The sequence below is a fragment of the Aricia agestis genome, chromosome 5 (assembly GCF_905147365.1).
Source record: "Aricia agestis chromosome 5, ilAriAges1.1, whole genome shotgun sequence".
NCBI classification, from domain to species: domain Eukaryota; kingdom Metazoa; phylum Arthropoda; class Insecta; order Lepidoptera; family Lycaenidae; genus Aricia; species Aricia agestis.
In genome coordinates, this window is record NC_056410.1 from 4,732,480 (window position 1) to 4,752,278 (window position 19,799).

At 36.6% G+C, this 19,799-nt stretch overlaps 2 protein-coding genes across 2 annotated transcripts in view; both read left to right on the top strand.

Annotated features, from left to right (window-relative positions):
- The window catches only part of LOC121726907, a 33,891-nt gene that overhangs the window by 2,747 nt on the left and 11,345 nt on the right, over nucleotides 1-19,799 (top strand). Inside the window, exons 4-31 of the mRNA XM_042114550.1 lie at nucleotides 53-179; nucleotides 1,198-1,335; nucleotides 2,795-2,882; nucleotides 3,869-4,018; nucleotides 9,122-9,263; nucleotides 9,935-10,105; nucleotides 10,985-11,114; nucleotides 11,637-11,756; nucleotides 12,167-12,268; nucleotides 12,505-12,629; nucleotides 12,793-12,936; nucleotides 14,073-14,208; nucleotides 14,703-14,798; nucleotides 14,887-14,997; nucleotides 15,246-15,335; nucleotides 15,470-15,641; nucleotides 16,092-16,255; nucleotides 16,601-16,814; nucleotides 17,019-17,189; nucleotides 17,407-17,594; nucleotides 17,670-17,774; nucleotides 17,878-17,992; nucleotides 18,202-18,365; nucleotides 18,458-18,536; nucleotides 18,645-18,824; nucleotides 18,917-19,015; nucleotides 19,214-19,312; nucleotides 19,457-19,594. Coding sequence (XP_041970484.1) covers nucleotides 53-179; nucleotides 1,198-1,335; nucleotides 2,795-2,882; nucleotides 3,869-4,018; nucleotides 9,122-9,263; nucleotides 9,935-10,105; nucleotides 10,985-11,114; nucleotides 11,637-11,756; nucleotides 12,167-12,268; nucleotides 12,505-12,629; nucleotides 12,793-12,936; nucleotides 14,073-14,208; nucleotides 14,703-14,798; nucleotides 14,887-14,997; nucleotides 15,246-15,335; nucleotides 15,470-15,641; nucleotides 16,092-16,255; nucleotides 16,601-16,814; nucleotides 17,019-17,189; nucleotides 17,407-17,594; nucleotides 17,670-17,774; nucleotides 17,878-17,992; nucleotides 18,202-18,365; nucleotides 18,458-18,536; nucleotides 18,645-18,824; nucleotides 18,917-19,015; nucleotides 19,214-19,312; nucleotides 19,457-19,594 — 3,758 coding nt within the window. The remainder of the gene's footprint in view (nucleotides 1-52; nucleotides 180-1,197; nucleotides 1,336-2,794; nucleotides 2,883-3,868; nucleotides 4,019-9,121; nucleotides 9,264-9,934; nucleotides 10,106-10,984; nucleotides 11,115-11,636; nucleotides 11,757-12,166; nucleotides 12,269-12,504; nucleotides 12,630-12,792; nucleotides 12,937-14,072; nucleotides 14,209-14,702; nucleotides 14,799-14,886; nucleotides 14,998-15,245; nucleotides 15,336-15,469; nucleotides 15,642-16,091; nucleotides 16,256-16,600; nucleotides 16,815-17,018; nucleotides 17,190-17,406; nucleotides 17,595-17,669; nucleotides 17,775-17,877; nucleotides 17,993-18,201; nucleotides 18,366-18,457; nucleotides 18,537-18,644; nucleotides 18,825-18,916; nucleotides 19,016-19,213; nucleotides 19,313-19,456; nucleotides 19,595-19,799) is intronic.
- LOC121726908 lies at nucleotides 4,870-7,607 on the top strand. Its single transcript, XM_042114551.1, has 7 exons — nucleotides 4,870-4,903; nucleotides 5,002-5,199; nucleotides 5,274-5,423; nucleotides 6,041-6,116; nucleotides 6,778-6,849; nucleotides 7,148-7,306; nucleotides 7,502-7,607. The coding sequence occupies exons 1-6, from the start codon at nucleotides 4,901-4,903 to the stop codon at nucleotides 7,258-7,260; spliced, it is 612 nt and encodes a 203-aa protein (XP_041970485.1). The 5' UTR covers nucleotides 4,870-4,900; the 3' UTR covers nucleotides 7,261-7,306; nucleotides 7,502-7,607.

Here is a 19,799-nt window from a genome sequence, read left to right on the forward strand (position 1 = left end):
CAACCCTCTGCCAGTTGCTGTTTAGGTTTTGGGTTATTTGTTATTTCTATAGGGAAGCGGAACAAAGAGCAATGTTGCGGAAACAACGCTTCAAAAGGAAATGGCCTGAGGTGACGAAAGTTAAGATCATAACGAAACCATGGAAGCCACCTCCACCGCCACGAAAACCAAGCCCTGTGGTAAGTTATTATTTATTTTATTATAATATTAAGTAACAAGATTAACAGTTTCATAAAAAAATACTTTTGGCACTTGTAGGGTGCCTAATGCCTATGAAAACTATTTAGATAAGTACATAAGAAAACTGAACAGGTTAACGAAACAGTACATGTTTAAGAAAACTGTTCAGGGTGTCAACGAAAGTGAAAAAATAATAATAATATGTGCCTACGAAAAACTGTACAAATGCCTACGAGAATTATACAGCGGTACAGTCTTCGTTGTGGTCGGCATCTGCACAGTTTCTGACTAGGGCTTCACTGTTCACACGAGACGAGAGTAAGCGAGAGTAACAAAAATCTCGTCTCGGTCTCGTCAATCCTCAAAAAACTGAGTCTCGTTCAAGTCTCGGTCTCGTCTCGTTAAAAGTTGTCTCGTCTCGTCTCGCTTAATTGTAGGTAAATAATGATGTACTTATTTTTATATAATTAAGAGAATAAGGATTATTTTATGACAAGGTATTTAAATGATAAAATGCATTTTTATAAATATGGTATATTAAGATTAAATTTTGGTTAAAATATGGTATATTAAGATTTAAAAAAATAACGAGACCCAAAACGAGACTCTCGGGTTGCCCTGTAGTGGTCTCGGTATTGTCCATAATATTTTCCAAAACGTCTCGTCTCGAAAAAGCGAGACGTGAACGAGACGAGACGAGAAAAATCTCGCTCTCGCGTGAAGCCCTATTTCCGCCTTCAGTGCCGTTGTTGTAGACATCTGTACAGTTTTCGTAAATGATAGATCAGACACAGAACAGTTTTCGACATTTTCGTAGACACTTGTATAGTTTTCGTAAATCGTAGACACCAACAGCTGCTGTGCGCTTTTGTTGACAGTTGACATTCTTCAGTTTACGCGTACAAAAGAGTTTTCGTGGGCACCTGTGACCGGACGCTTTTCATAGACAACTGCACAATTTTCGTATGCTACAAGAGCGTAAATCTTAAATTTAGTATTATTTTAATATTTTTACAGCTAATCGACCTACCCGATCTCAAACTGCGTAAGTGGGTGCCGCCGTTTATGAGAAGGCGTCGCAGACGGCCGAAACTCCTGCGCATTCCGCCAGAGGAGATCACTCAACCGCTGTACGAATATGCGACGCTAAAGAAGGTAAACTGTATGTAAGATTATACCATGCATCTACTTTTGAGTATTGTGCCATGGCCTATGAACCTAGAAATTATCAGGACTGAGCCGTAATTAATAACTAGTAGGTACCTGGATGACCGAGCTTTGCTCGGTATAGCAAACACTCATTGACTTCGTGTTACTTAACAACGCCATCTACTAGAATAGCTTTGTATCGTTAAAGCAATTAGTTGCTCACAAAATAGTATTTTTATTCGCCAAAAGATGGGAAGAGTCATATTTTTTAGTTTATCGATTATCGATAAAACACGAATAAAAACACATATTCTATTCATATATAAAGGGTGTAACAAAAATAAGTGATAATACTTTAGGATGTGTACGTGTTCCTTGTAGTGAGTTCACTGTGAAAGTAGCAGCCCTAAAAGACCAACTTTTTTTTCACTCTTGTATGGGGAAACTCGTGACGCTCGGGCCCTTGCCCATACAAAAGTGAAAAATTTTTTTCGTCTTTCAGCACACTGTATATATATATATATATATATATATATATATATATATATATATATATATATATATATATATATATATATATATATATATATATATATATATATATATATATATATATATATATATATATATATATATATATATATATATATATATAAAGATATAAGATATCGTCATAACTATAAAGTTTTGACTTACGTATAGTCATCATGGCAATACGAATTATGGTTTACGAAACATAATTTATTATGATTTATGACTCAATATGCAGATTGCAGAGGACTGAAAATTACTTTGACAAACGAAGATTAAGATAGCGGGCCCTTATGCCTGTTTTCACCATCAGTCTCCTAACGCTAAGTGTTCCCTAGCGATATTAGCGGGTCAAATATCTCAACAAACACTTTAAAAAAAAGTAATGTTTTACAAAAGTTCTTTCGCCCTAAAGACGAACGTGACACACAAAAATTCGTGAAATCTTGAAGGATATGTATTCTTAATGGCCGCTAGGCCGGGACCACTAAGCGTTAGGAGGCGGTTGGTGAAAACAGGCATTAGACGATTAATTTTAAGTACTCTTTCGGGGCTCCATTACAAATCCATGTCACGTGTCCATGTCTTTTGTTGGGAAGTGATTAGACATGATAGCCTACATGGTTATCTATCTGAAGTATTTATTTTTATTGAAAATACCACTTATAAAATTATTCACTCTTATTTTGTTAGTAAACATGGATTGGATTACGCTATTATTAAATACTAGACATTCCGCGCAGCTTCGCCCGCGTAAATTAGACATTTATAACACTGAAAAAAAAATTCTAATCGGACCAGTAGTTCCTGAGATTAGCACGTTCAAACAAACAAACAAACTCTTCCGCTTTATAATTTTAAGTATAGATTTCAGTTTCTTATTGTTTAAAATTATTGTGCCTACTATTTGTACACTCCTATTTTTCATCAACAGGTTTGGCATAATTTTGGTCAAGTAAGCGCAAACAAAATGATCCTTCAAGGTAGAACAGCCTGCAATATAAAACGGTCTGCTCTATCTGGTAGGTAAAACATTTTACTTGACATGCTTTTTCTACATCTACTTAATCATAAGTACAAAATAAAGTCATAATAGCATAAGAAGCAGAGAGATTTAGGTACCAGCTTAACAAAATATTTTAGTAGGTTTTTAGAGATCTTTGCATAATAATATTTTACTTTTATTTGCAAAATACTGGGTATTCTTCTTATAGACTCTAGAGAAGCCTACCTAATACCTGCCCCCCTACCATGAGTTCTTATAGCAGTATTACTATATCTCAAATACGGAACTTAACAGTACTTAGGTTGAGTTGCACCCATAAAGTTAATAGTACCTGGATGACCGAGCTTTGCTCGGTATAGCAAACATTCATTGACTTCGTGTTACTTAACAACGCCATCTGCTGGAATAGATTTAGCTATTGTTGTGTCGTTAAAACAATTAGTTGCTCACAAAACAGTACTATTATACGTATGTACACATATTTTTACACACAGATGAAACCAATAATTTCGGTTTCGTTTGACAGCTCGAGATTGTTGCTCTATTCCGCTAGGTACCTATATTAACTTTATGGTTGCACCAGAGGCGTGGTTAAAGTTAAAGTTATGGTTATAGTTAAAAATGGCGTCCTTTAGCGTTAACTTTAGCCGGAGAAATTCACAGATGTCTTTTGCGTTTATTTTTTTTTTATTGAAGCTACAGGTAACGGGATTCAAAATTGAATTATCCATAAAAATCGACAGGAAAAATATAACACTGTTAAACATAGTAAATTTTCAGACATATACGTATGAGCGGAGGTTAAATGGACGCCATATTTAACTTTAACCAAAGATTTGATATTTTGCACTGTAGTTATAGTTAAAGTTACAGTTATAGTTAAAGTTAGTTGGTGCAACCCAACCTAAGCTGTCCGCGCCTAAAACTTAAAGAAAATGAAAATTCCAAAAAGTAATCGTTTATTACTTTTTGGTATTTTCACATGATATTGTGATATTTTAGGTGCCCAAACTGCATGCATTGCTGTGGTTTGTAGGGGTCTTCTAGAAGACAAAACAGCAGCGGAACTTACTAGAAGCGATGTGGGCCAACTCATAGAAGCCGGTGACAACTTTTACAAACAATGCATCATAGCCATGAAGTGTTACAAAGGTGATTGACTACCTCATTTACGGTAAAGTGGTAATAATGTCGTAATAATATTATTCAGCATCATCGAACGCTAGTACGGAATTATAAGAATTCCGTGGCCAAATGACAAATAAAAAACAAAACCCTTATTACCATTAAAAGGTTTTTGCTTATCGTACGGAACTCTTTGTGCGAGAGTCTGACTCGCACTTGGCCCATCTTTAACAGCTTTAACAGCTCCATGACTGCTTTTTCCTGAAATACCTAAGATAAAATATATAAGTGCCCCTCATAATTAATTACTGACTAGTGAGTAGTGACTAGTAAACTAATCATTCCAACGAATGATGACAACTTGCGACGCGACGCGGCGTGCTTTTTCAAGGAGCTATAAACTTACAAGTGTAACCAAACATAAAATAAATTAATACTTATAATTATAAAATCTGTACATTCGATTATTTATTATGCAAAACTATAAATAAAACAGTGAAATAGATTAAAGCTAAATAGATTTTTATACTAACAAATGCAATCACAAAAAACGATAAAAACTGCAAATTCAAAATAATAATACCGGTAAACTGTATATAAGTATTTTGTAGTAGGTATGACATTACCATTTACCACATTACGGTGGCTATCTGTCAAATGTCAATGGTCAAAGCTGAAACATTGACTTCTGTTTCCATAATCATAGAGCTCAATCTTACTTAGCAAGCTGCTATAATGTATACTCTATGAGCTCAATGAATAAGGAAACAGACTAGAAATCTTATAAAAGTCAACTAGTGAGCTTAAAAGTCAAAACCACAGATTAGTCAAAACTCAAATGTCAATAATAATTATAGTAACAAAAAGTTTGTAAATATTGAATTGTGATCGCAAAATTAATTAATTACTATGGTAAGTAAATTATGTATAATATAATGTTTTATTTCGTGGTAAGACAAATTACCGAAATACATAATTTGTAATGCGTACTGTTGTCTGTTTCTATGTAGGATGTTGATCTAGATTTGATAAAACCCCGCAAAAGAGATCCAAATTTTACCGCCGATGAGAAAGTATTACTCGCTCATTTAATACAGCAATTTCCTATCATCGAGGCCAAGCTCGTAGATGGAAAATCGATTCTAAGAAAAAAACAAGCCTGGAAAAACGTAACTCAACAATTCAATGCCCAAGTAAATGTCCATAAGGTAAGAGTTGTTTTTGGTTATCACGTAGGTAAGTACGCTATGCAAGATTTAATTTTTTTTTGTTTAATTTTTAGCGTGATTCTGCTACGCTAAAAAGAGCGTGGGACAACTTAAAAGCTGCCACGCGAAAAGCTCGTGCGTCCAAAGGAGGGAACTCATTAAAAAATGGAAGTGTACCTATTCTCCCTTCTGAACGGGAAGCCATAATAAGCATAGTAGAAGAAGTGAGTACTCATGCAACACTAATGTTCAGGCTTTATTGCTGGTGTCATTTTAATTTCATCAGGCATACTCTGTGGTTAACAAAAAAAATTAACCTTACCTTATAACTCTATTTTATGGGTCTGCCCAAAGTGTAAAAAAAGTCCCTATTACTAAGACTTCGATGTCTGTCTGTCTCCAGGCTTTATCTCAAGGAACACACTGGCTAGACACCTAAAATTTTCAAAAATTATATATTTCTATTGCTGCCATAGCAATACTATACTAAAAACAAAACAGAATAAATATTTAAGAGGGATTTCCATACAACATACACAATTTTTCGTTTCCTTTTTTGCTCGATAACTCACTAACAGCAACATGCTTGAAATGTTCACAAAACACTTCATAATAATTGTATTTGATTTTTAAAAATTAATTGTAAATTAAAAATAAAATAAATATTTCAGGGCAGTCCCATACAAACATTCGTTTCTTATTTTGTTCTGTAATGGTATGAAACAGACTTGCAATTTGCCGACTTTTTATTTACTTACATGATAATAATGTTACATTTTACATAATAAAAATCATATAGGTACATATTATATTATGAATAAATATTATTGTTACTTTTCAGGTCATGATTAGCAGAGTCAAAGAAAATAATGATAATGATAGAGAAAAATTAAAGGACATTCCTTCTCCATGCCACAGTATGCTTATTATTTTATTTATAATATTATAACTAGACATTGGATTATATGCACGATCAAAGTGCCGAAATATGCATGCAAATATGCACGAAAAATGGCCGAAATGTGCATAAAATATGCACAGTCAAAAGTCACTTCATATTTAAAAAAAAAAATTATGAAGAGTTTTGCGGTGGTCCCGTTAATAAAAGCGCCAATTTTTATAATTTCATCAAATCCAGGATATTTCATTTCTTATACAGCACCAATCATAATTTTCTACAAACATTCTCCATTAAATCGTTACTACTTTATTCAAATTTTTTACTAATGTTGCCAACTACAAAGAAAAATTTTGATTCTAGAAAGATATTGTACCTATTGGGTGTATTGCATTCTTTAAATGGGGATGGAGCCACATATTTGAAGTGTTTTGATCTATCGTACCTCTGTTTTGCGGCCTTGGTGTGTGTCATGATAGCTAGTTTGAAGACTACGAGGGCATAAAACTACCGAAATATGCACTATCAACGAAAAATTGCCAAAATATGCACTATCGTGCCATTATATGCATTTGCATATGCAAGTTTGCAAATGCATATAATCCGATGTCTAATTATAACATTTAAGACATTTTATTGAATTAATTTTGTTGGAAAACTTATTTTATTTTTATTTTTAGTGGTTTCCGTTGAGCTGGAGGACCAGGAATCTGAGAACAGTCACCAAGTGGACCCTGCAGACAATTTAACAAGTATGTATAATGTATATACCATACATATTATACTTATATATAATCAATTTTCAATTGTTATGCGGCAGCCGGGTGCCGCTTGGGGATAGATGGGTTAAGCAAGGCAATACAAGCAAAGAAGCTAAATCTCTCAATGCTGACTGCTGCTGAATGTTATTCATGACTTATTAACCCATCAATGATTCCCTAAGCGGCACCCGGCTGTCGCATAACAATTGAAAATCTATTGTGTTTGCGATACCCACGATAGGTAAATTACTGTATTTTGTTGATAATCTTCAATTTATTTTATTTTTAGTGGTTTCTATTAAGTTGGAGCGCGAGGAAGACGAGGAAAGTCCCCAAGCAAACCCTGCAGAGAATATAACAAGTATGTATTATACAAGGCAATCCAAGCAAATAGAGCTATAAATGTAGTAGTGACCAGTGCTCAGACAAATTTTGAATTTCCTTATGGGTACAAACTTATAAGTATGGAGAAGCAAAAACTATTTTGTATTAACATGTATGGAACCCATGATACATGTCCTAATGTTCTTTTGGGTAGGTAATTATATTAAAGCAAGTAAATGGAGGCCTCCCATAAAATACTACCTCTATATTCAGGCAATATATAAAGTTTAATGCTTTGAATTATTTTATTACTTTTTAGATGGCAGTATATTAAGTAACGACAGACTTACAGATTATGTTTATCAAGAAGCTGAAATGCGTTTCAAGTCATTAGAACATAAGAATGAAATTGAGATGCAAATTCTTAACAAACAGGTAACATATATAATATTATTATTATGATCAGTGGCGTAACTATAATATCCGGGGCCCGTGGCAAATGGCCCGTGATGGGGCCCTATCTGTAACAATCGTCACGTTAATAATAAAACAATGTATAAAAATTTCTGACTTCACGGCCTCTTAGGCTGGGGCCCTTTGGATCGGGGGCGGGGGCCCTTTTGGGTCGGGGGCCCGAGGCATTTTGCCAGTCCTGCCACCTTAAACTTACGCCACTGATTATGATTTATGACGTAGATGTATGATGATATATTATAAGCTAATATTTAAGAAAATATAATTATTATGTGTGTGGTTTTTTTTTTTCAGTTGGAAGTAGAAAATATAAGAAAAGAGTCTGAGCAAATAAAAAGGGAAGCGGCCAAATATTTACTTCAGTTTAATAAATTGCGATATGAAAAAGAGAAACTAGTATTAGAAAAGTTGAAAAATTGTGAAAGTTATAAAAATAGGGATAGTAGTGATAGTGATAGTAATAAATAATAATAATATTATAATATAATTATTAATATACTTTCTTATACATTGTAAAAATTTGTACAATTGTATGAATAGTTATTGATCAATGAGACAATTGAGCTGACATTATCTGCATGTGAGTGCAAACTTTGTATGATTTTGATGGAATGATGATGAAAACCATAGTTGTTGGAAAGTGGTGTTGTTGGGTGATGTTTCTGTCTGCAAAATAAAAGGATTTAGATGTATTAAAAGCAGTAGTTTTATTTAAGTACATATTGTATTATTGTTAAATCAATTTTACATTAAAAAGTTTATAAGATGAAAAAACCTCTACTAAATCTACTAATAACAATTTCAGCACTTGCAAACTATAATTAGCTACTTATGTAGATATTTTTTTATAAATAAATTGAAATCTGAAACAATATTATAAGGCGCATTGGTAGCTGCGATGCAGTTTAAAACTTTTGAAACTACCTGACTCCTGAGTCTTTATCCCGGGCGCGCACCATAGCGGCCAGGTCGCGGCGGCCATCGAAAGTATGTCGTGGCCGCTGGTCGCGTTGCGGCCAGGTGCGCGTCGTCTATGGGGTAATCGTCATAAATCGACAACCAAACGCGTTCACGATCGAATGTCAATTTGTTTTTAATTTGCCCCTGTCACTGCCTATGGTTATTAACCGAAACCCAACATATTCATTGCAATGCAGAAACTTTGTAGCTAAATCTTGAGTAACTGAATACTGAGAAAATATTATAGGTAGTCATCACAGAAGCGTAGGTATGCCTTATGCTATAAAAGCATTAAGCAATATACCTACCTACTTACCTTCTTTACGGCCGCTCTCACATTGATATAAAATGTAGATTTTGACATAAACTACATTATCTTTTACTCTATAAACAATAAGTCTGACTGCAGCATCTGCCAGCATAAATAATACGAGATACTGTGCCCGGGATAGAATATCTATTCGTAAAAGTAAGTACTTATCTAAAGTAATTCTAAAATCCTTAGGCAAACCTCAAATCCAGCTGAGCCAACTGCTGCCCACGTTCTTCTTGCACGACATGAGGTTTACCATCAAGATGGAGGTACAAGACAAGGGTGTGCTGGCCAAACATCCGGACGACAAACGATCCGATCCGGACTTGATGTCGTTAGTAGAAATAATGCAGTATTTTTTAATATTAATGTAGATATATTTCTTACGACGCGTAGACAATAATATCTATGGACGCTTTACACCACGTCAGTCTGGCCCCGTGCTAAGTTCCTGAAGGACTTGTGCTACAGGTACCAGATAACGGAAATATATTTAATACTTTTATACTATAAGTACATATATTTAAGATTTTTATTATATGATACACATATTTAATACTTACACATCCATGACCCAGGAACTTTGAAAACTTTGTTCAGTCGGCAGGATTCGAACCTTCGACCCTCGGCTTGAGCTACCAATAGCCCACCAACTGAGCCACAGAGGTCGTCATAGGTAGATACTCATACTCTTATGGCGCGGCCGCACATGCGTCTATCGTACGAAGCTTCGTGCTATGAGACGATACCATTGGACGGTACACGCAGATCGTCCAATGATATCGTCTCAAGCACGAAGCACTATAATAACGCAGGTGCGGCCCGGGCATTGGGCAATAATTATAAGTAGGCGTTGAAACAATTCTTGCGCCTTGAATTTACAAATAGCAAATCTACCAAATTCAAATTTTCGTTGCATAATCCACTGCAATGCAGTGTTCCTCTCATCGAACATAGAATGCATCCTATCTCTATTTTCATTCACTTGTCCATTCGTCTGTTTAGATTAATGGAGAAGCGCATAGGCAAAACCTACATGGTGATACTGAGTATGAAGGACAAGCACTTTCTACTGTGGGGCCATCCGCCCGCGCCCGACAGTGGGAGCCAAGTCAAGACGGTCTGCTACATCTTCGACCCTCACATGCTGGATGAAAGTGGAACTCCGAATAAAGTGTTAGTTGATTAGCTGTCACTCACTTTTGTCCTTGTAAATGGGTATACCTACCTACTTACGGAGGATCTCAATTTTATGCCTTAGGTATCTACCTAATATCATAATGTCGACACCTATAAATGTTAAAAGTTTTTTCTGATTTTGCCATGATATGTTCATTGGCAAATAATTTCATTTAACGCTATTGCATAATATTTTTACAGTTTTACATAATATTGTCAATTGTATTGTAAATTATGTGAAACTGACACGTTAGGAGCGCCACGTCATTTACAATTTTCAAGGATGAGTTGCAAGTCGCAACGTGGCCACAATAACGCAACTATTTTTAAAATTGCACAATTATTTTATAGCGACCAGCAACGTCTTATCACCTGTTTAAAGTCACAATATTATGTGGAATTGCCACAGGAAGAGAATCAAGAAACCTTTGAACTTACCTATATTATGGATGGTAGATATTTGTTAATCATAACAAGCCTCAAGTCTAAATAACAAGTTAGGGAACTTAAATGAGCTACGCGTGTCCCAATATTATGATGGCTTAGTATTAGAAATATCAAGAAAAAGTAGTTTTAGAGGGCACGCTCACGTGGGACACGACTGGACACGACAGTCTGAACTCTGAACAGTCTGAACTGTCAGTCAGTCTGATAGACAAAAATTTCAATACAAAACAACAGAATGTCTTAAATACTCTAGCCTCTAATCTCTACAACGTCTCATGTATACATGGGACACAATACATATTGTAATAGAGTTCACTCTGAAATTACTTTGTTTTGTTACACCCTGTATAAAAAATCTAATAATACGACCCGACATTAATAGTCATCTGGCTATTAGTACTTCAATGATGATGATGGATGCTGTGCCAGATACGGCGCGGGCGCATTCCTCCGGTACGCGGGCGTGTCATCGTTCGTCACCGACTTCCTCGCGAGCTACGGCGAACTGGACGCCGCCGCCAGGGGACACCTTACACCGATTACCTTAACTAGTGTCGAGGTATGCACAATTAAAATAATTGTACTTTGTGATGCGAAAAATGCAGGAATAGGGCTAGAATGCAACGCGGTACTGTTATGGGATCCCGTTTTGATGATCTATCAGTATGTAGAAAAATACTTTTCCTACTATGTTTACCTGCGCATGGGCGTACACAGGATTTTAGCTAGGGAGGGGCAACACACTTGTTTCGAGAAGATGGTCCGATATTGAAACAAAAAGTCATGAAAATTGACTTTTGTTAATCTGACTGAAAAGTTATTTTGTTTCCAACACTTCATTTTGCGCAAAGTAGGTAACACGTTTTTAATTCCCACTTGCCAGGAAAATTGACGTTTACCTATTTCATCTTCTAGGGGGCCGGGCCCCCTACCTGGATACGCCCATATACCTACGAGTATATTCGTCACTAACATGGAACAAGCTTTCCTGATAACTTTGTTATTGGGTTGCTTTGAATATTATGCTCTACCAAAAGTCGTATGCAAACACATGAATCTGTGATTGTTCTTTATTTGGAAGGTGCTCCAAAAAGAACCATTGCTGCGAGAACCCGACCACGATCTGAATCTGAAAGTGGCCAAAATCCACTGTCAGAGCGAATATGACAGCATCTTCAGAGCCGCACATGCGGACAAAAAAGTAAGTGAAAAATAGTCACATAACGTTTGTAGAGTACGGTAGGTAATAACTTACATAATAATGATAGTCTAGACGACCTCCGTGGCTCAATGGTTAGAGTGTGTGGCAACTCAAGCCGGGGGTCGCGGGTTCGAATCCCGCCGACGGAACAAAAAGTTCTTCAATGTTCCTGGGTCATGGATGTGTATGATATAATAAAAATCTTAAATACTAGCTGTTGCCCGCGACTTCGTCCGCGTCAGTATAGTTTGTTTGTTTGAACGCGCTAATCTCAGGACAAGTAGTTCCTGAGATTAGCGCGTTCAAACAAACATAAATAGAAATAAAATAAAAAGTAGATAGAAATAAAATAAAAAAAATTATACCTTCTTTATTATTTGTTACCTACTGACAATTTCAATTTATAACAGGAAAGGCCCGCACTTATTTCATTAAGTGCAATGAGTTTGGCGTCCTCTAAAGCTCTTTCAAGGAGAAAAGTTTTAGATTTCTACAACAAGACAAAAAGAGAGGCAAGTTATGATATTTGGTCGTAAAAATTATTCTTCTCTTCCATTGATTTGATTGATGTATGAAATTCTTGTTATCATTGATATACCTAGGTGGTATAGGAACTTGATACATTGATGGTTTTCTTTGACATTCTATGTGGCGATCCCTATGATCTATCATTATTCATTACGAATGTCCGTTACTGGGTAAGGCCTCCCCTCTTTCCTTCCACAAGTGTCAATACTTTTTTATACAGCAAGCACCGAAACTACCCGTGCCTCCAGAGAAACCCCCAGCTCTGACTCCGGAGGAGATAATGCAAATGCGCGGAGAAGACTTCTTCCTTTACGCACCGAGACCTGATAGTCACTATTTTGGCAGGTACTATAAAAAATATTATGCTCTTGTCCTTTTTTGGAATTTTCGGCGGCTGGTTTAAGCTGAGATCAACAAGCCCCTATTTATAAGGTGTTCCTTTATTTCCATCAAATTGGCTCTCCGAAACTATTTAAAACGTGTTTCTCAAGGACTAGTTTTTTTACAGAGATGATTTAGCACCACTATCGAAGTCGGAGACGGTGCTGTACAGTCCTGTGGATATTGCCGATAAGACCTACAAGTCTCAATACCACAAGGTGGACAAAAGCAAGTGGATTTTGAGGGGCACCCGGCACATGGCTAGTCATAGGTTAATTCATATCTTATACATACGTAGCACACCTACGTCATAGAGTTTGGTAGGCTTAGGAGGTAAGTACTTACCTACATGATTGAATTACACGTATTGAAAGGTTTAAATCAAATTGTGGACTATCGTGTTTTTACTTCCTTCTAAATTATTAAGAATACAAGGTGGTTAACACGTTGGACGAGCATGTAAAATGATAGTCTAGAGGTAATCTTTCATCCGTTGCTTTGGTTTATTCCTTTCCATTAGAGTTTAGATGAAGTAGGAGAGCCGAGACTTGAGAGCGTGTTCTTATTTTCTTCGTACTAATTTGGGCACAAAATAAACCACGCACACGAATATACTTTGTAATATCAGTATGATACGTCGTGTCTCGTGGTAGAGTAAACATTGTCGGGATCGGGAGCTTATAAATAGAGAAATAATAACTACCACACGTCGGTATCGGTGACGGTGGTCGGTGGCCGGTTTCATTGAAACCAGACAAGTTACGCAGGAGTAATAAAAAGAGTAAATAAGTAAAAAAAAGAGTAAGTGCGTACGCAGTACACAAGAGCACTCTCTATTCCTTTACTCCATAACCCAGTGGGACGGAAGACCGACACGACTGGCGAGAGATCAGGCGCAGGACCGACTTTTTACATGCCCATCCAACGCATGGATCATCTTACTTGTCAGACAATTCTAGGTGATCACTGATCAGCATGGGCGTATTGCCTTATTAATGTGACTGAAAATATATTTTGTTTCCAACACTTCATTTTGCACAGAGTAGGTAACACGTTTTTAATTCCCACTTGCCATGAGCCAGCCCCCCCCCCCCCCCCCGCCCCTACCTGGGTACGCCCATGCTGATCAGCCTGCATTGTCCTAACCAAATTTGGAAACGACTGGACTACGGGCGAAATAGAGAAATAAAAACTTGAAAGGTGTCAAGGTACAATAACTGGCTAGCTTTCAATGAGAGAGAGAGGCAGACAGAGAAACACGCGCACGCCGCACGGCTTACAACTATAGCAAAAAGTGTCGCTACAACTTTTGGTCTTAATTTTTCCGTTTCGCTCGCTTTCGGAACGCGCGATAAGGAACTTTGTTCCAACAAACGAATAAATACCACTGTTAATGGAATGTCCTAGGTACCAAACGTTCAAGACGTACACGGGCGTGTCGTGCTGCGTGTCGGCGCTGATAACGCTGCTGCGGCTGCGCGCGCGCGCCTGGAACGAGGACATCGTCGACGAGACGCTCGACCTAGGATACAATTTTTATAGGGTTGGTGCGATTTTGCCAGTATAAGAGCCCCCGCGCAGACTACAGACTTTTAGTCGGCCGATAGTTTGACCAAATTAGGGTTTCAGTACGTTATTATCGGCCGATACAAATAGCCGTTTAGTGTGCGCACCTTCATACATCTTCGTATTGCTTAAGCTTTCGATCAAACTAGCGGCCGACCAAAAGTTTTTGTTATTTAATCTGCGGGGGTTCTTAGGTACACTTTATAGGGTTCCTGACGGGAAAAGTGCGATTCCTTTTCTCATTCCCTTACTATTTCTGAAGAGTGAAGTTAATGTGATTTTGTAGCCGTTTTATACTGTTTGGGTGCGAGTCCAAATTGGCCTGTTTTACAGGGCTATAATAAATGTTGCATTTCAGAGCTCATGTGCAAATTTAAAAAAATGCAGATTATTATCAAGCAAAATTAAGAAGTTACTTACACATTTTTCTTTGATTATTAATTATTGATGTTATTACTATTCTCTATTCAGGAGTCACTTGCTGAAAGGGGTGGACCGATACGAAGAATTGTTTTAGGTGAACTGAAGGATAATTTTAAGATTCGTGATAAGGAATACACATATAAGGTGACGTGTTTTATGTAACGTTACAGCTACTAGATAGATATAACACAAAAGTGCTACTACTAAAATTATTAATGATATTTGGCTTCAGGAAATCGGTATTGCTGTTTGGGGCAAACTGCTATCAACTGACCCAAAAGTGTTGGACGTTTGTCGGGGACTGGAAACATTCTTCAAAGAAAGAGACTATGGAATACTGCAGGTAAATATTGTCTGTTCTTATTATTTTAACAAGTTTGATGTTTATTGTGCGGCTACAATAAAACTTTTTGATACTGTAAACTGTTGCCAAATTATAAGACGAGACACAAAACTCACACATAGGTAGACACACTACATCTCTATAAAGTTTCGTATCTCGTCCTATATTCGACTATTATATAAAACACTTAAAAAGTATTGTTCCCTGCAGCACTCCTTTGATGTAACTTAAAATGTGAATGATTTCAGATACCTGGCGAGCTGGAAGTGGCAATATTCAATGAGGCCGGACGATACTACATTTACCATCCGTGGCCTGCTGATAAACATGGATACAGGGTAATTTAATACCTAATAATAATAATGTTTTGTTCTTATATTCAGAACTCTTTTCTTGCATTAACGACTAAACTCTATTCATAGGATCAGATGAGTTTTTTATTAAGAAAATTGTATAAGTTGACTTTTTATAGGTTGGCCTGCAGAGTGGTGGTAAAGCATGTCTTATGTATTTTGAGGATGTGTCTGAGCTCTGTAAGCACTTCCTGGACAGCGTCAAAGACTTGAAACGTAAACCGTTCAGCATAACGCGAATAGTGGTCACAGAAACTGATGAGCTACCAGATCCTGTCAATGATTTAAAACGTTAGTATATTTACAGATGATTGACTCATAGGTAGATGTCAGACCTACGTAATTTGGTTCGGTTATGTTATACCTTTGGTAGTGAATTGGTCGACAGGCTGGCCTGACAAAATGACTAAGATGCGCCGTCTGCCTTTGAAGTTTGAATCAGTTTCTCTGATACTGATGAGTACATAATAAATTATTCTATAGTAGCAAACCAAAAAAGATACATGTTGTCACATACCTATGATATTGTTTTCAAAGGAGAAATTAGCCAAGCGGAAAATACTCGTAACAATTTTGCGTGTGTTTCTAATTATGTATGAATACATAATTAATAGCAATATTAGCTTTATCAGCAGGCTTAGCATAGTCACCATAGAAACGGTTTCTTTCTACGGAAGAATAGACAAAGTGACGGATAGACATAGGGTCCTTTCCCCTGATAAGTTGAAAATTTCATTTTAGCAATTGCAGCCAATCGTTGGATAGTTAGAGGTCGTTTTCACAATGAGGACGAGAGATTCCCTGAAGAGAATCGCGGCAAGCAAGCGGCACCCATGTCCATAGCAGCTATAGCCATGGCTCACGTTCTAGATCCTTCTGAGTGGAAGTCTGATAACATCGATGAGGTAAATTAGAAATAGAAAATTTGCTTGCACCAACACTTAGCGTTTGACATGTTCTGAATAAGTTGATTAATAATATTAATAAAATTGACGATGACGAGTTATAATTAAACTTAAATAAACTAAGCATAATATTATGTTTCTCTATAAAGTATTCACTTTCATTAGTAGTAAGTGCAAGTGATTAGGACAGGTAATTAGTTATTAGGAGAAAGTAAGTGTGGACAGCGACTGACTAGTGCAAGTGATTAGCCGGCTGCGTAGTAACGTGCAGACAATAACTATAGTAGTTATTTCATAACTTCAAATGAATATTGTATTGAATTAAAATATTTATATTCTTTTTAGACCCTCGTCGTTGGCGATAGTTTATATGCAAGCACTTTAGATCTAATGGACAAGATGGGAATAGATTTGAATGTACCCAAAGTTGAAACAGAAGGTGAAGAGGAGGAGCAAATAGTTCCAACGGGAATCCTCTCACCCACCCAAGTCGTTGATAGATTTAAAGTGACCGAAAACGATTTCATTGAGACAGAAGTGGTGGATAATGGATATAGCGGTATGCAAAGGAATGTAATTAGGTGGCACAATATTATGTTTTGCGTTACTTGATGTAAGTAGCAGACCTAAGAACCAGGCAAAAAAGAGGATCAAAATACTAGGAGTACCTTATTTCTTGTCTTACCAAATATACTATCAATGAAGAATAAAATATTCTTAATTTTACCATTGTAATAAATATACGGAAATGTACTAATTTTAGGACAACTCACCCCCACACCCGGTAGTGGAGTTCTATCCCTGAAGGATTCCCTTCGCAAGATGTTCAAAGAACACACCCATGGAGTAGTGAGTGCCAGAGGTTGTTCTGTCGCGGTGTGGAAACAGGGAGATAGCTATTACTACTTTGATCCAGCGGGATGTGACGATAAAGGTTAATGATCATTTCACTTTCTTAAAGCTATTTGAACAACAATAGTATTAGCCGTGAATAAACCTTAGACCATGATGTAACTTATTAAATTACCAGCTATTGACTTGTCAGACAATACATTAGCTGCATTTTTGGGGCTTGCATCGTTAGTGTGTCAAGACTCAAGAGCCTGAATATAAAATATGTCTTATAATATATGTACTATCCGTTTCCGTAGGTTATTCCTCAGACGAGCCATGGGCATCTAGTTGTTTGGTTCGCGTAAACGGCAATGTGCAAGAACTAGCCAATTTGGTGATGGGAAACCTGCCACCTGGTATCGATGATGGTTTCTCAGTTAATCCTGTCATGGTTTCCGTCAGTAAAATGATTCCAGCTATCGGGGCCCCAGAAACTAAGTTAGAGGTAAAATAAAGGATCATACAATCGATATATAATTCTTTAAAGTCGTAAGTTAATAACTTTAATTTGGTGTTTTAGAGTAAAGCATTCCAGTGGATATCTAAAGGGACAGCGGCAATACTTATGGGACCTAGAGGTGAAAACACTGCAATCGGTAAAGCGGCTAAGAAAGCTGGCGTTGAGGTACACTTCCACTGTGATTCAAATTCATAGATAACCTTAAAACTTTTCGAGATTCAATCAAATAGCAAACCATACATAGAAAAAAATTGTAATATTCAAATAGGCTGAAGATAAGGCTGGTCGCACACTTGCTCTACCAGCAGCTGCGGCATTCGTCGCAGCCTCCGCCGCGGTACCTCCACCACACATGCATCAAGACCACATGTTTAACTTTATTGGTATGTTGTAATTCGTTGTTTGAAGAAGTCATAGAACAAAATAACAAAATCATCCCTGAGCCATCAGATTTTTGTCATAGGAAGTTCTAAGAGGAGTTTTGTCTGCTACAGTTACTATCTCACACTAGAGTAATTGACTTACATAACAAATAAATATCGACATGTAGCATTAATTGATTTTATGTCAATTATTATTTATTCAATTTTAGATACTGGCACGGAATATTATCTGAATCATGTAAAAGAAACTGGAAATAAGGAACTTGGTCCACAAGATTTGAGTGAGAAGTTTGAAATGGGTGTAAATACGTTCTCCATAGAGCTAGAAGATCCGATAAAATTATCACTTCGATTGCCCGATGAACCCAAAGGGGTAAACACAAATATCATCAGATTTCAGATATTATAATTATTATGTTAAAATTTAGAGAACATAATGTAACAGGTATCTGTCTTTTATATTAGGAGGGTCAAGAAGAAGAAGAAAATGAGAAAGAATTAGGTGAAGCGGAGGAAGAAGAACAAACGGAAAAGCCAATGAAGCGTAAGTAGAAGTAGCTTATATAAACTTATTGTAAAAAAGTATCAAATTCGAATCAACAAAAAAATATTAGGTATGAGGTATTTTTAAGTAAATAGTATTTTATTCCAGAAATAAAAGACGCATTGCTCAGAACATGGAACGATCCAACGAAACGAACGTCTGCGTTTTTGCTGCTCGGCGACTACCATCAGATGGGCGTGTGGATGTCTGCGGGAGGAAAAGTGGTAGCTTTCGATCCTGCACCAACCTTGGAAAAAGGATTGCTTACACCTCAAAGAATACGTAAAGGTAATTAGTAATTACACTTTATAATATATTATTCGATATGAATACATTTTCACCAATATGATTATTTAACTGTTGCATCGTTGCTTTCTCAGGCGATGAATTGCGTCTCCAGCGAATAAAAGATGAGATGGGCGGTGAGGGAGACGATAACGCCGACGAAGAGGAAGAGGAAGAAGAGGAAGCTATGGGAGGTAAAGTAAAAAAAACGTTATGAGTTTGTTTCACCACTTCCTGATAAGTCCCGGATAGGCTAACCACAACTTATACACCACAACGACAGATAGAGTATGCAGTATCTGTCAGATAAGTTGTGGATAATATATCCGAAACAGCCACTTAAAACATAATATAGCAAAATGGTTATAATAAAATTATGTCTGCTTTATCAGAGGGAGAGGAAAAAGAGGAAGTGCCAGATTTTTGTCCACCCGAGTCCTGTCCAGCGCTGATGGTGTGTGCCAGTCCCGGTGAATTCATTGACAAGCTTGGTAAGGATTCATTGTCAATTCCTCTAAAACATTTATACTTCACTATTATCATTGTATATTTATCTGGTGGGCTCTATGTGCTTAGTTTATTGTTTGCCAATCTTAATAACATTAATAAAATAATTGTTTACTTACTTACAACAGTGGCTCAAGGACACCTTGATAGAAAACAATGTTTAGCACCCTACAAGCTATACCCAGTAAAAATCACCAACGAACTTACAACTACGGTAAAAGACAAGAAGGGAGCTGGAGATGCTGATGAAGACTTTGGTGAAGAAGGTATAAATTAACAATAGTGATGATTCAATAGTGTTGTCATTTCTCATAGCATAAAATGATATTCTATACGAAACCGGTAATATAATTGTAAACCGTTTGTGTAATTTGTTAAAAGGTTATTGATTAGTGGAAATAATGCAAGAAGATAATGTTTCATTAATGTTAGATATCCTTTTCAAAAATTAGTTACAGTTACATTTCAAAG

Coding starts and splice junctions, on each gene's coding strand:
- LOC121726908 (XM_042114551.1), top strand. Junction 5,200..5,273: donor CCCAAGTAAATGTCCATAAG/GTAAGAGTTGTT, acceptor TTTAATTTTTAG/CGTGATTCTGCTACGCTAAA. Junction 6,850..7,147: donor CCCTGCAGACAATTTAACAA/GTATGTATAATG, acceptor TTTTATTTTTAG/TGGTTTCTATTAAGTTGGAG.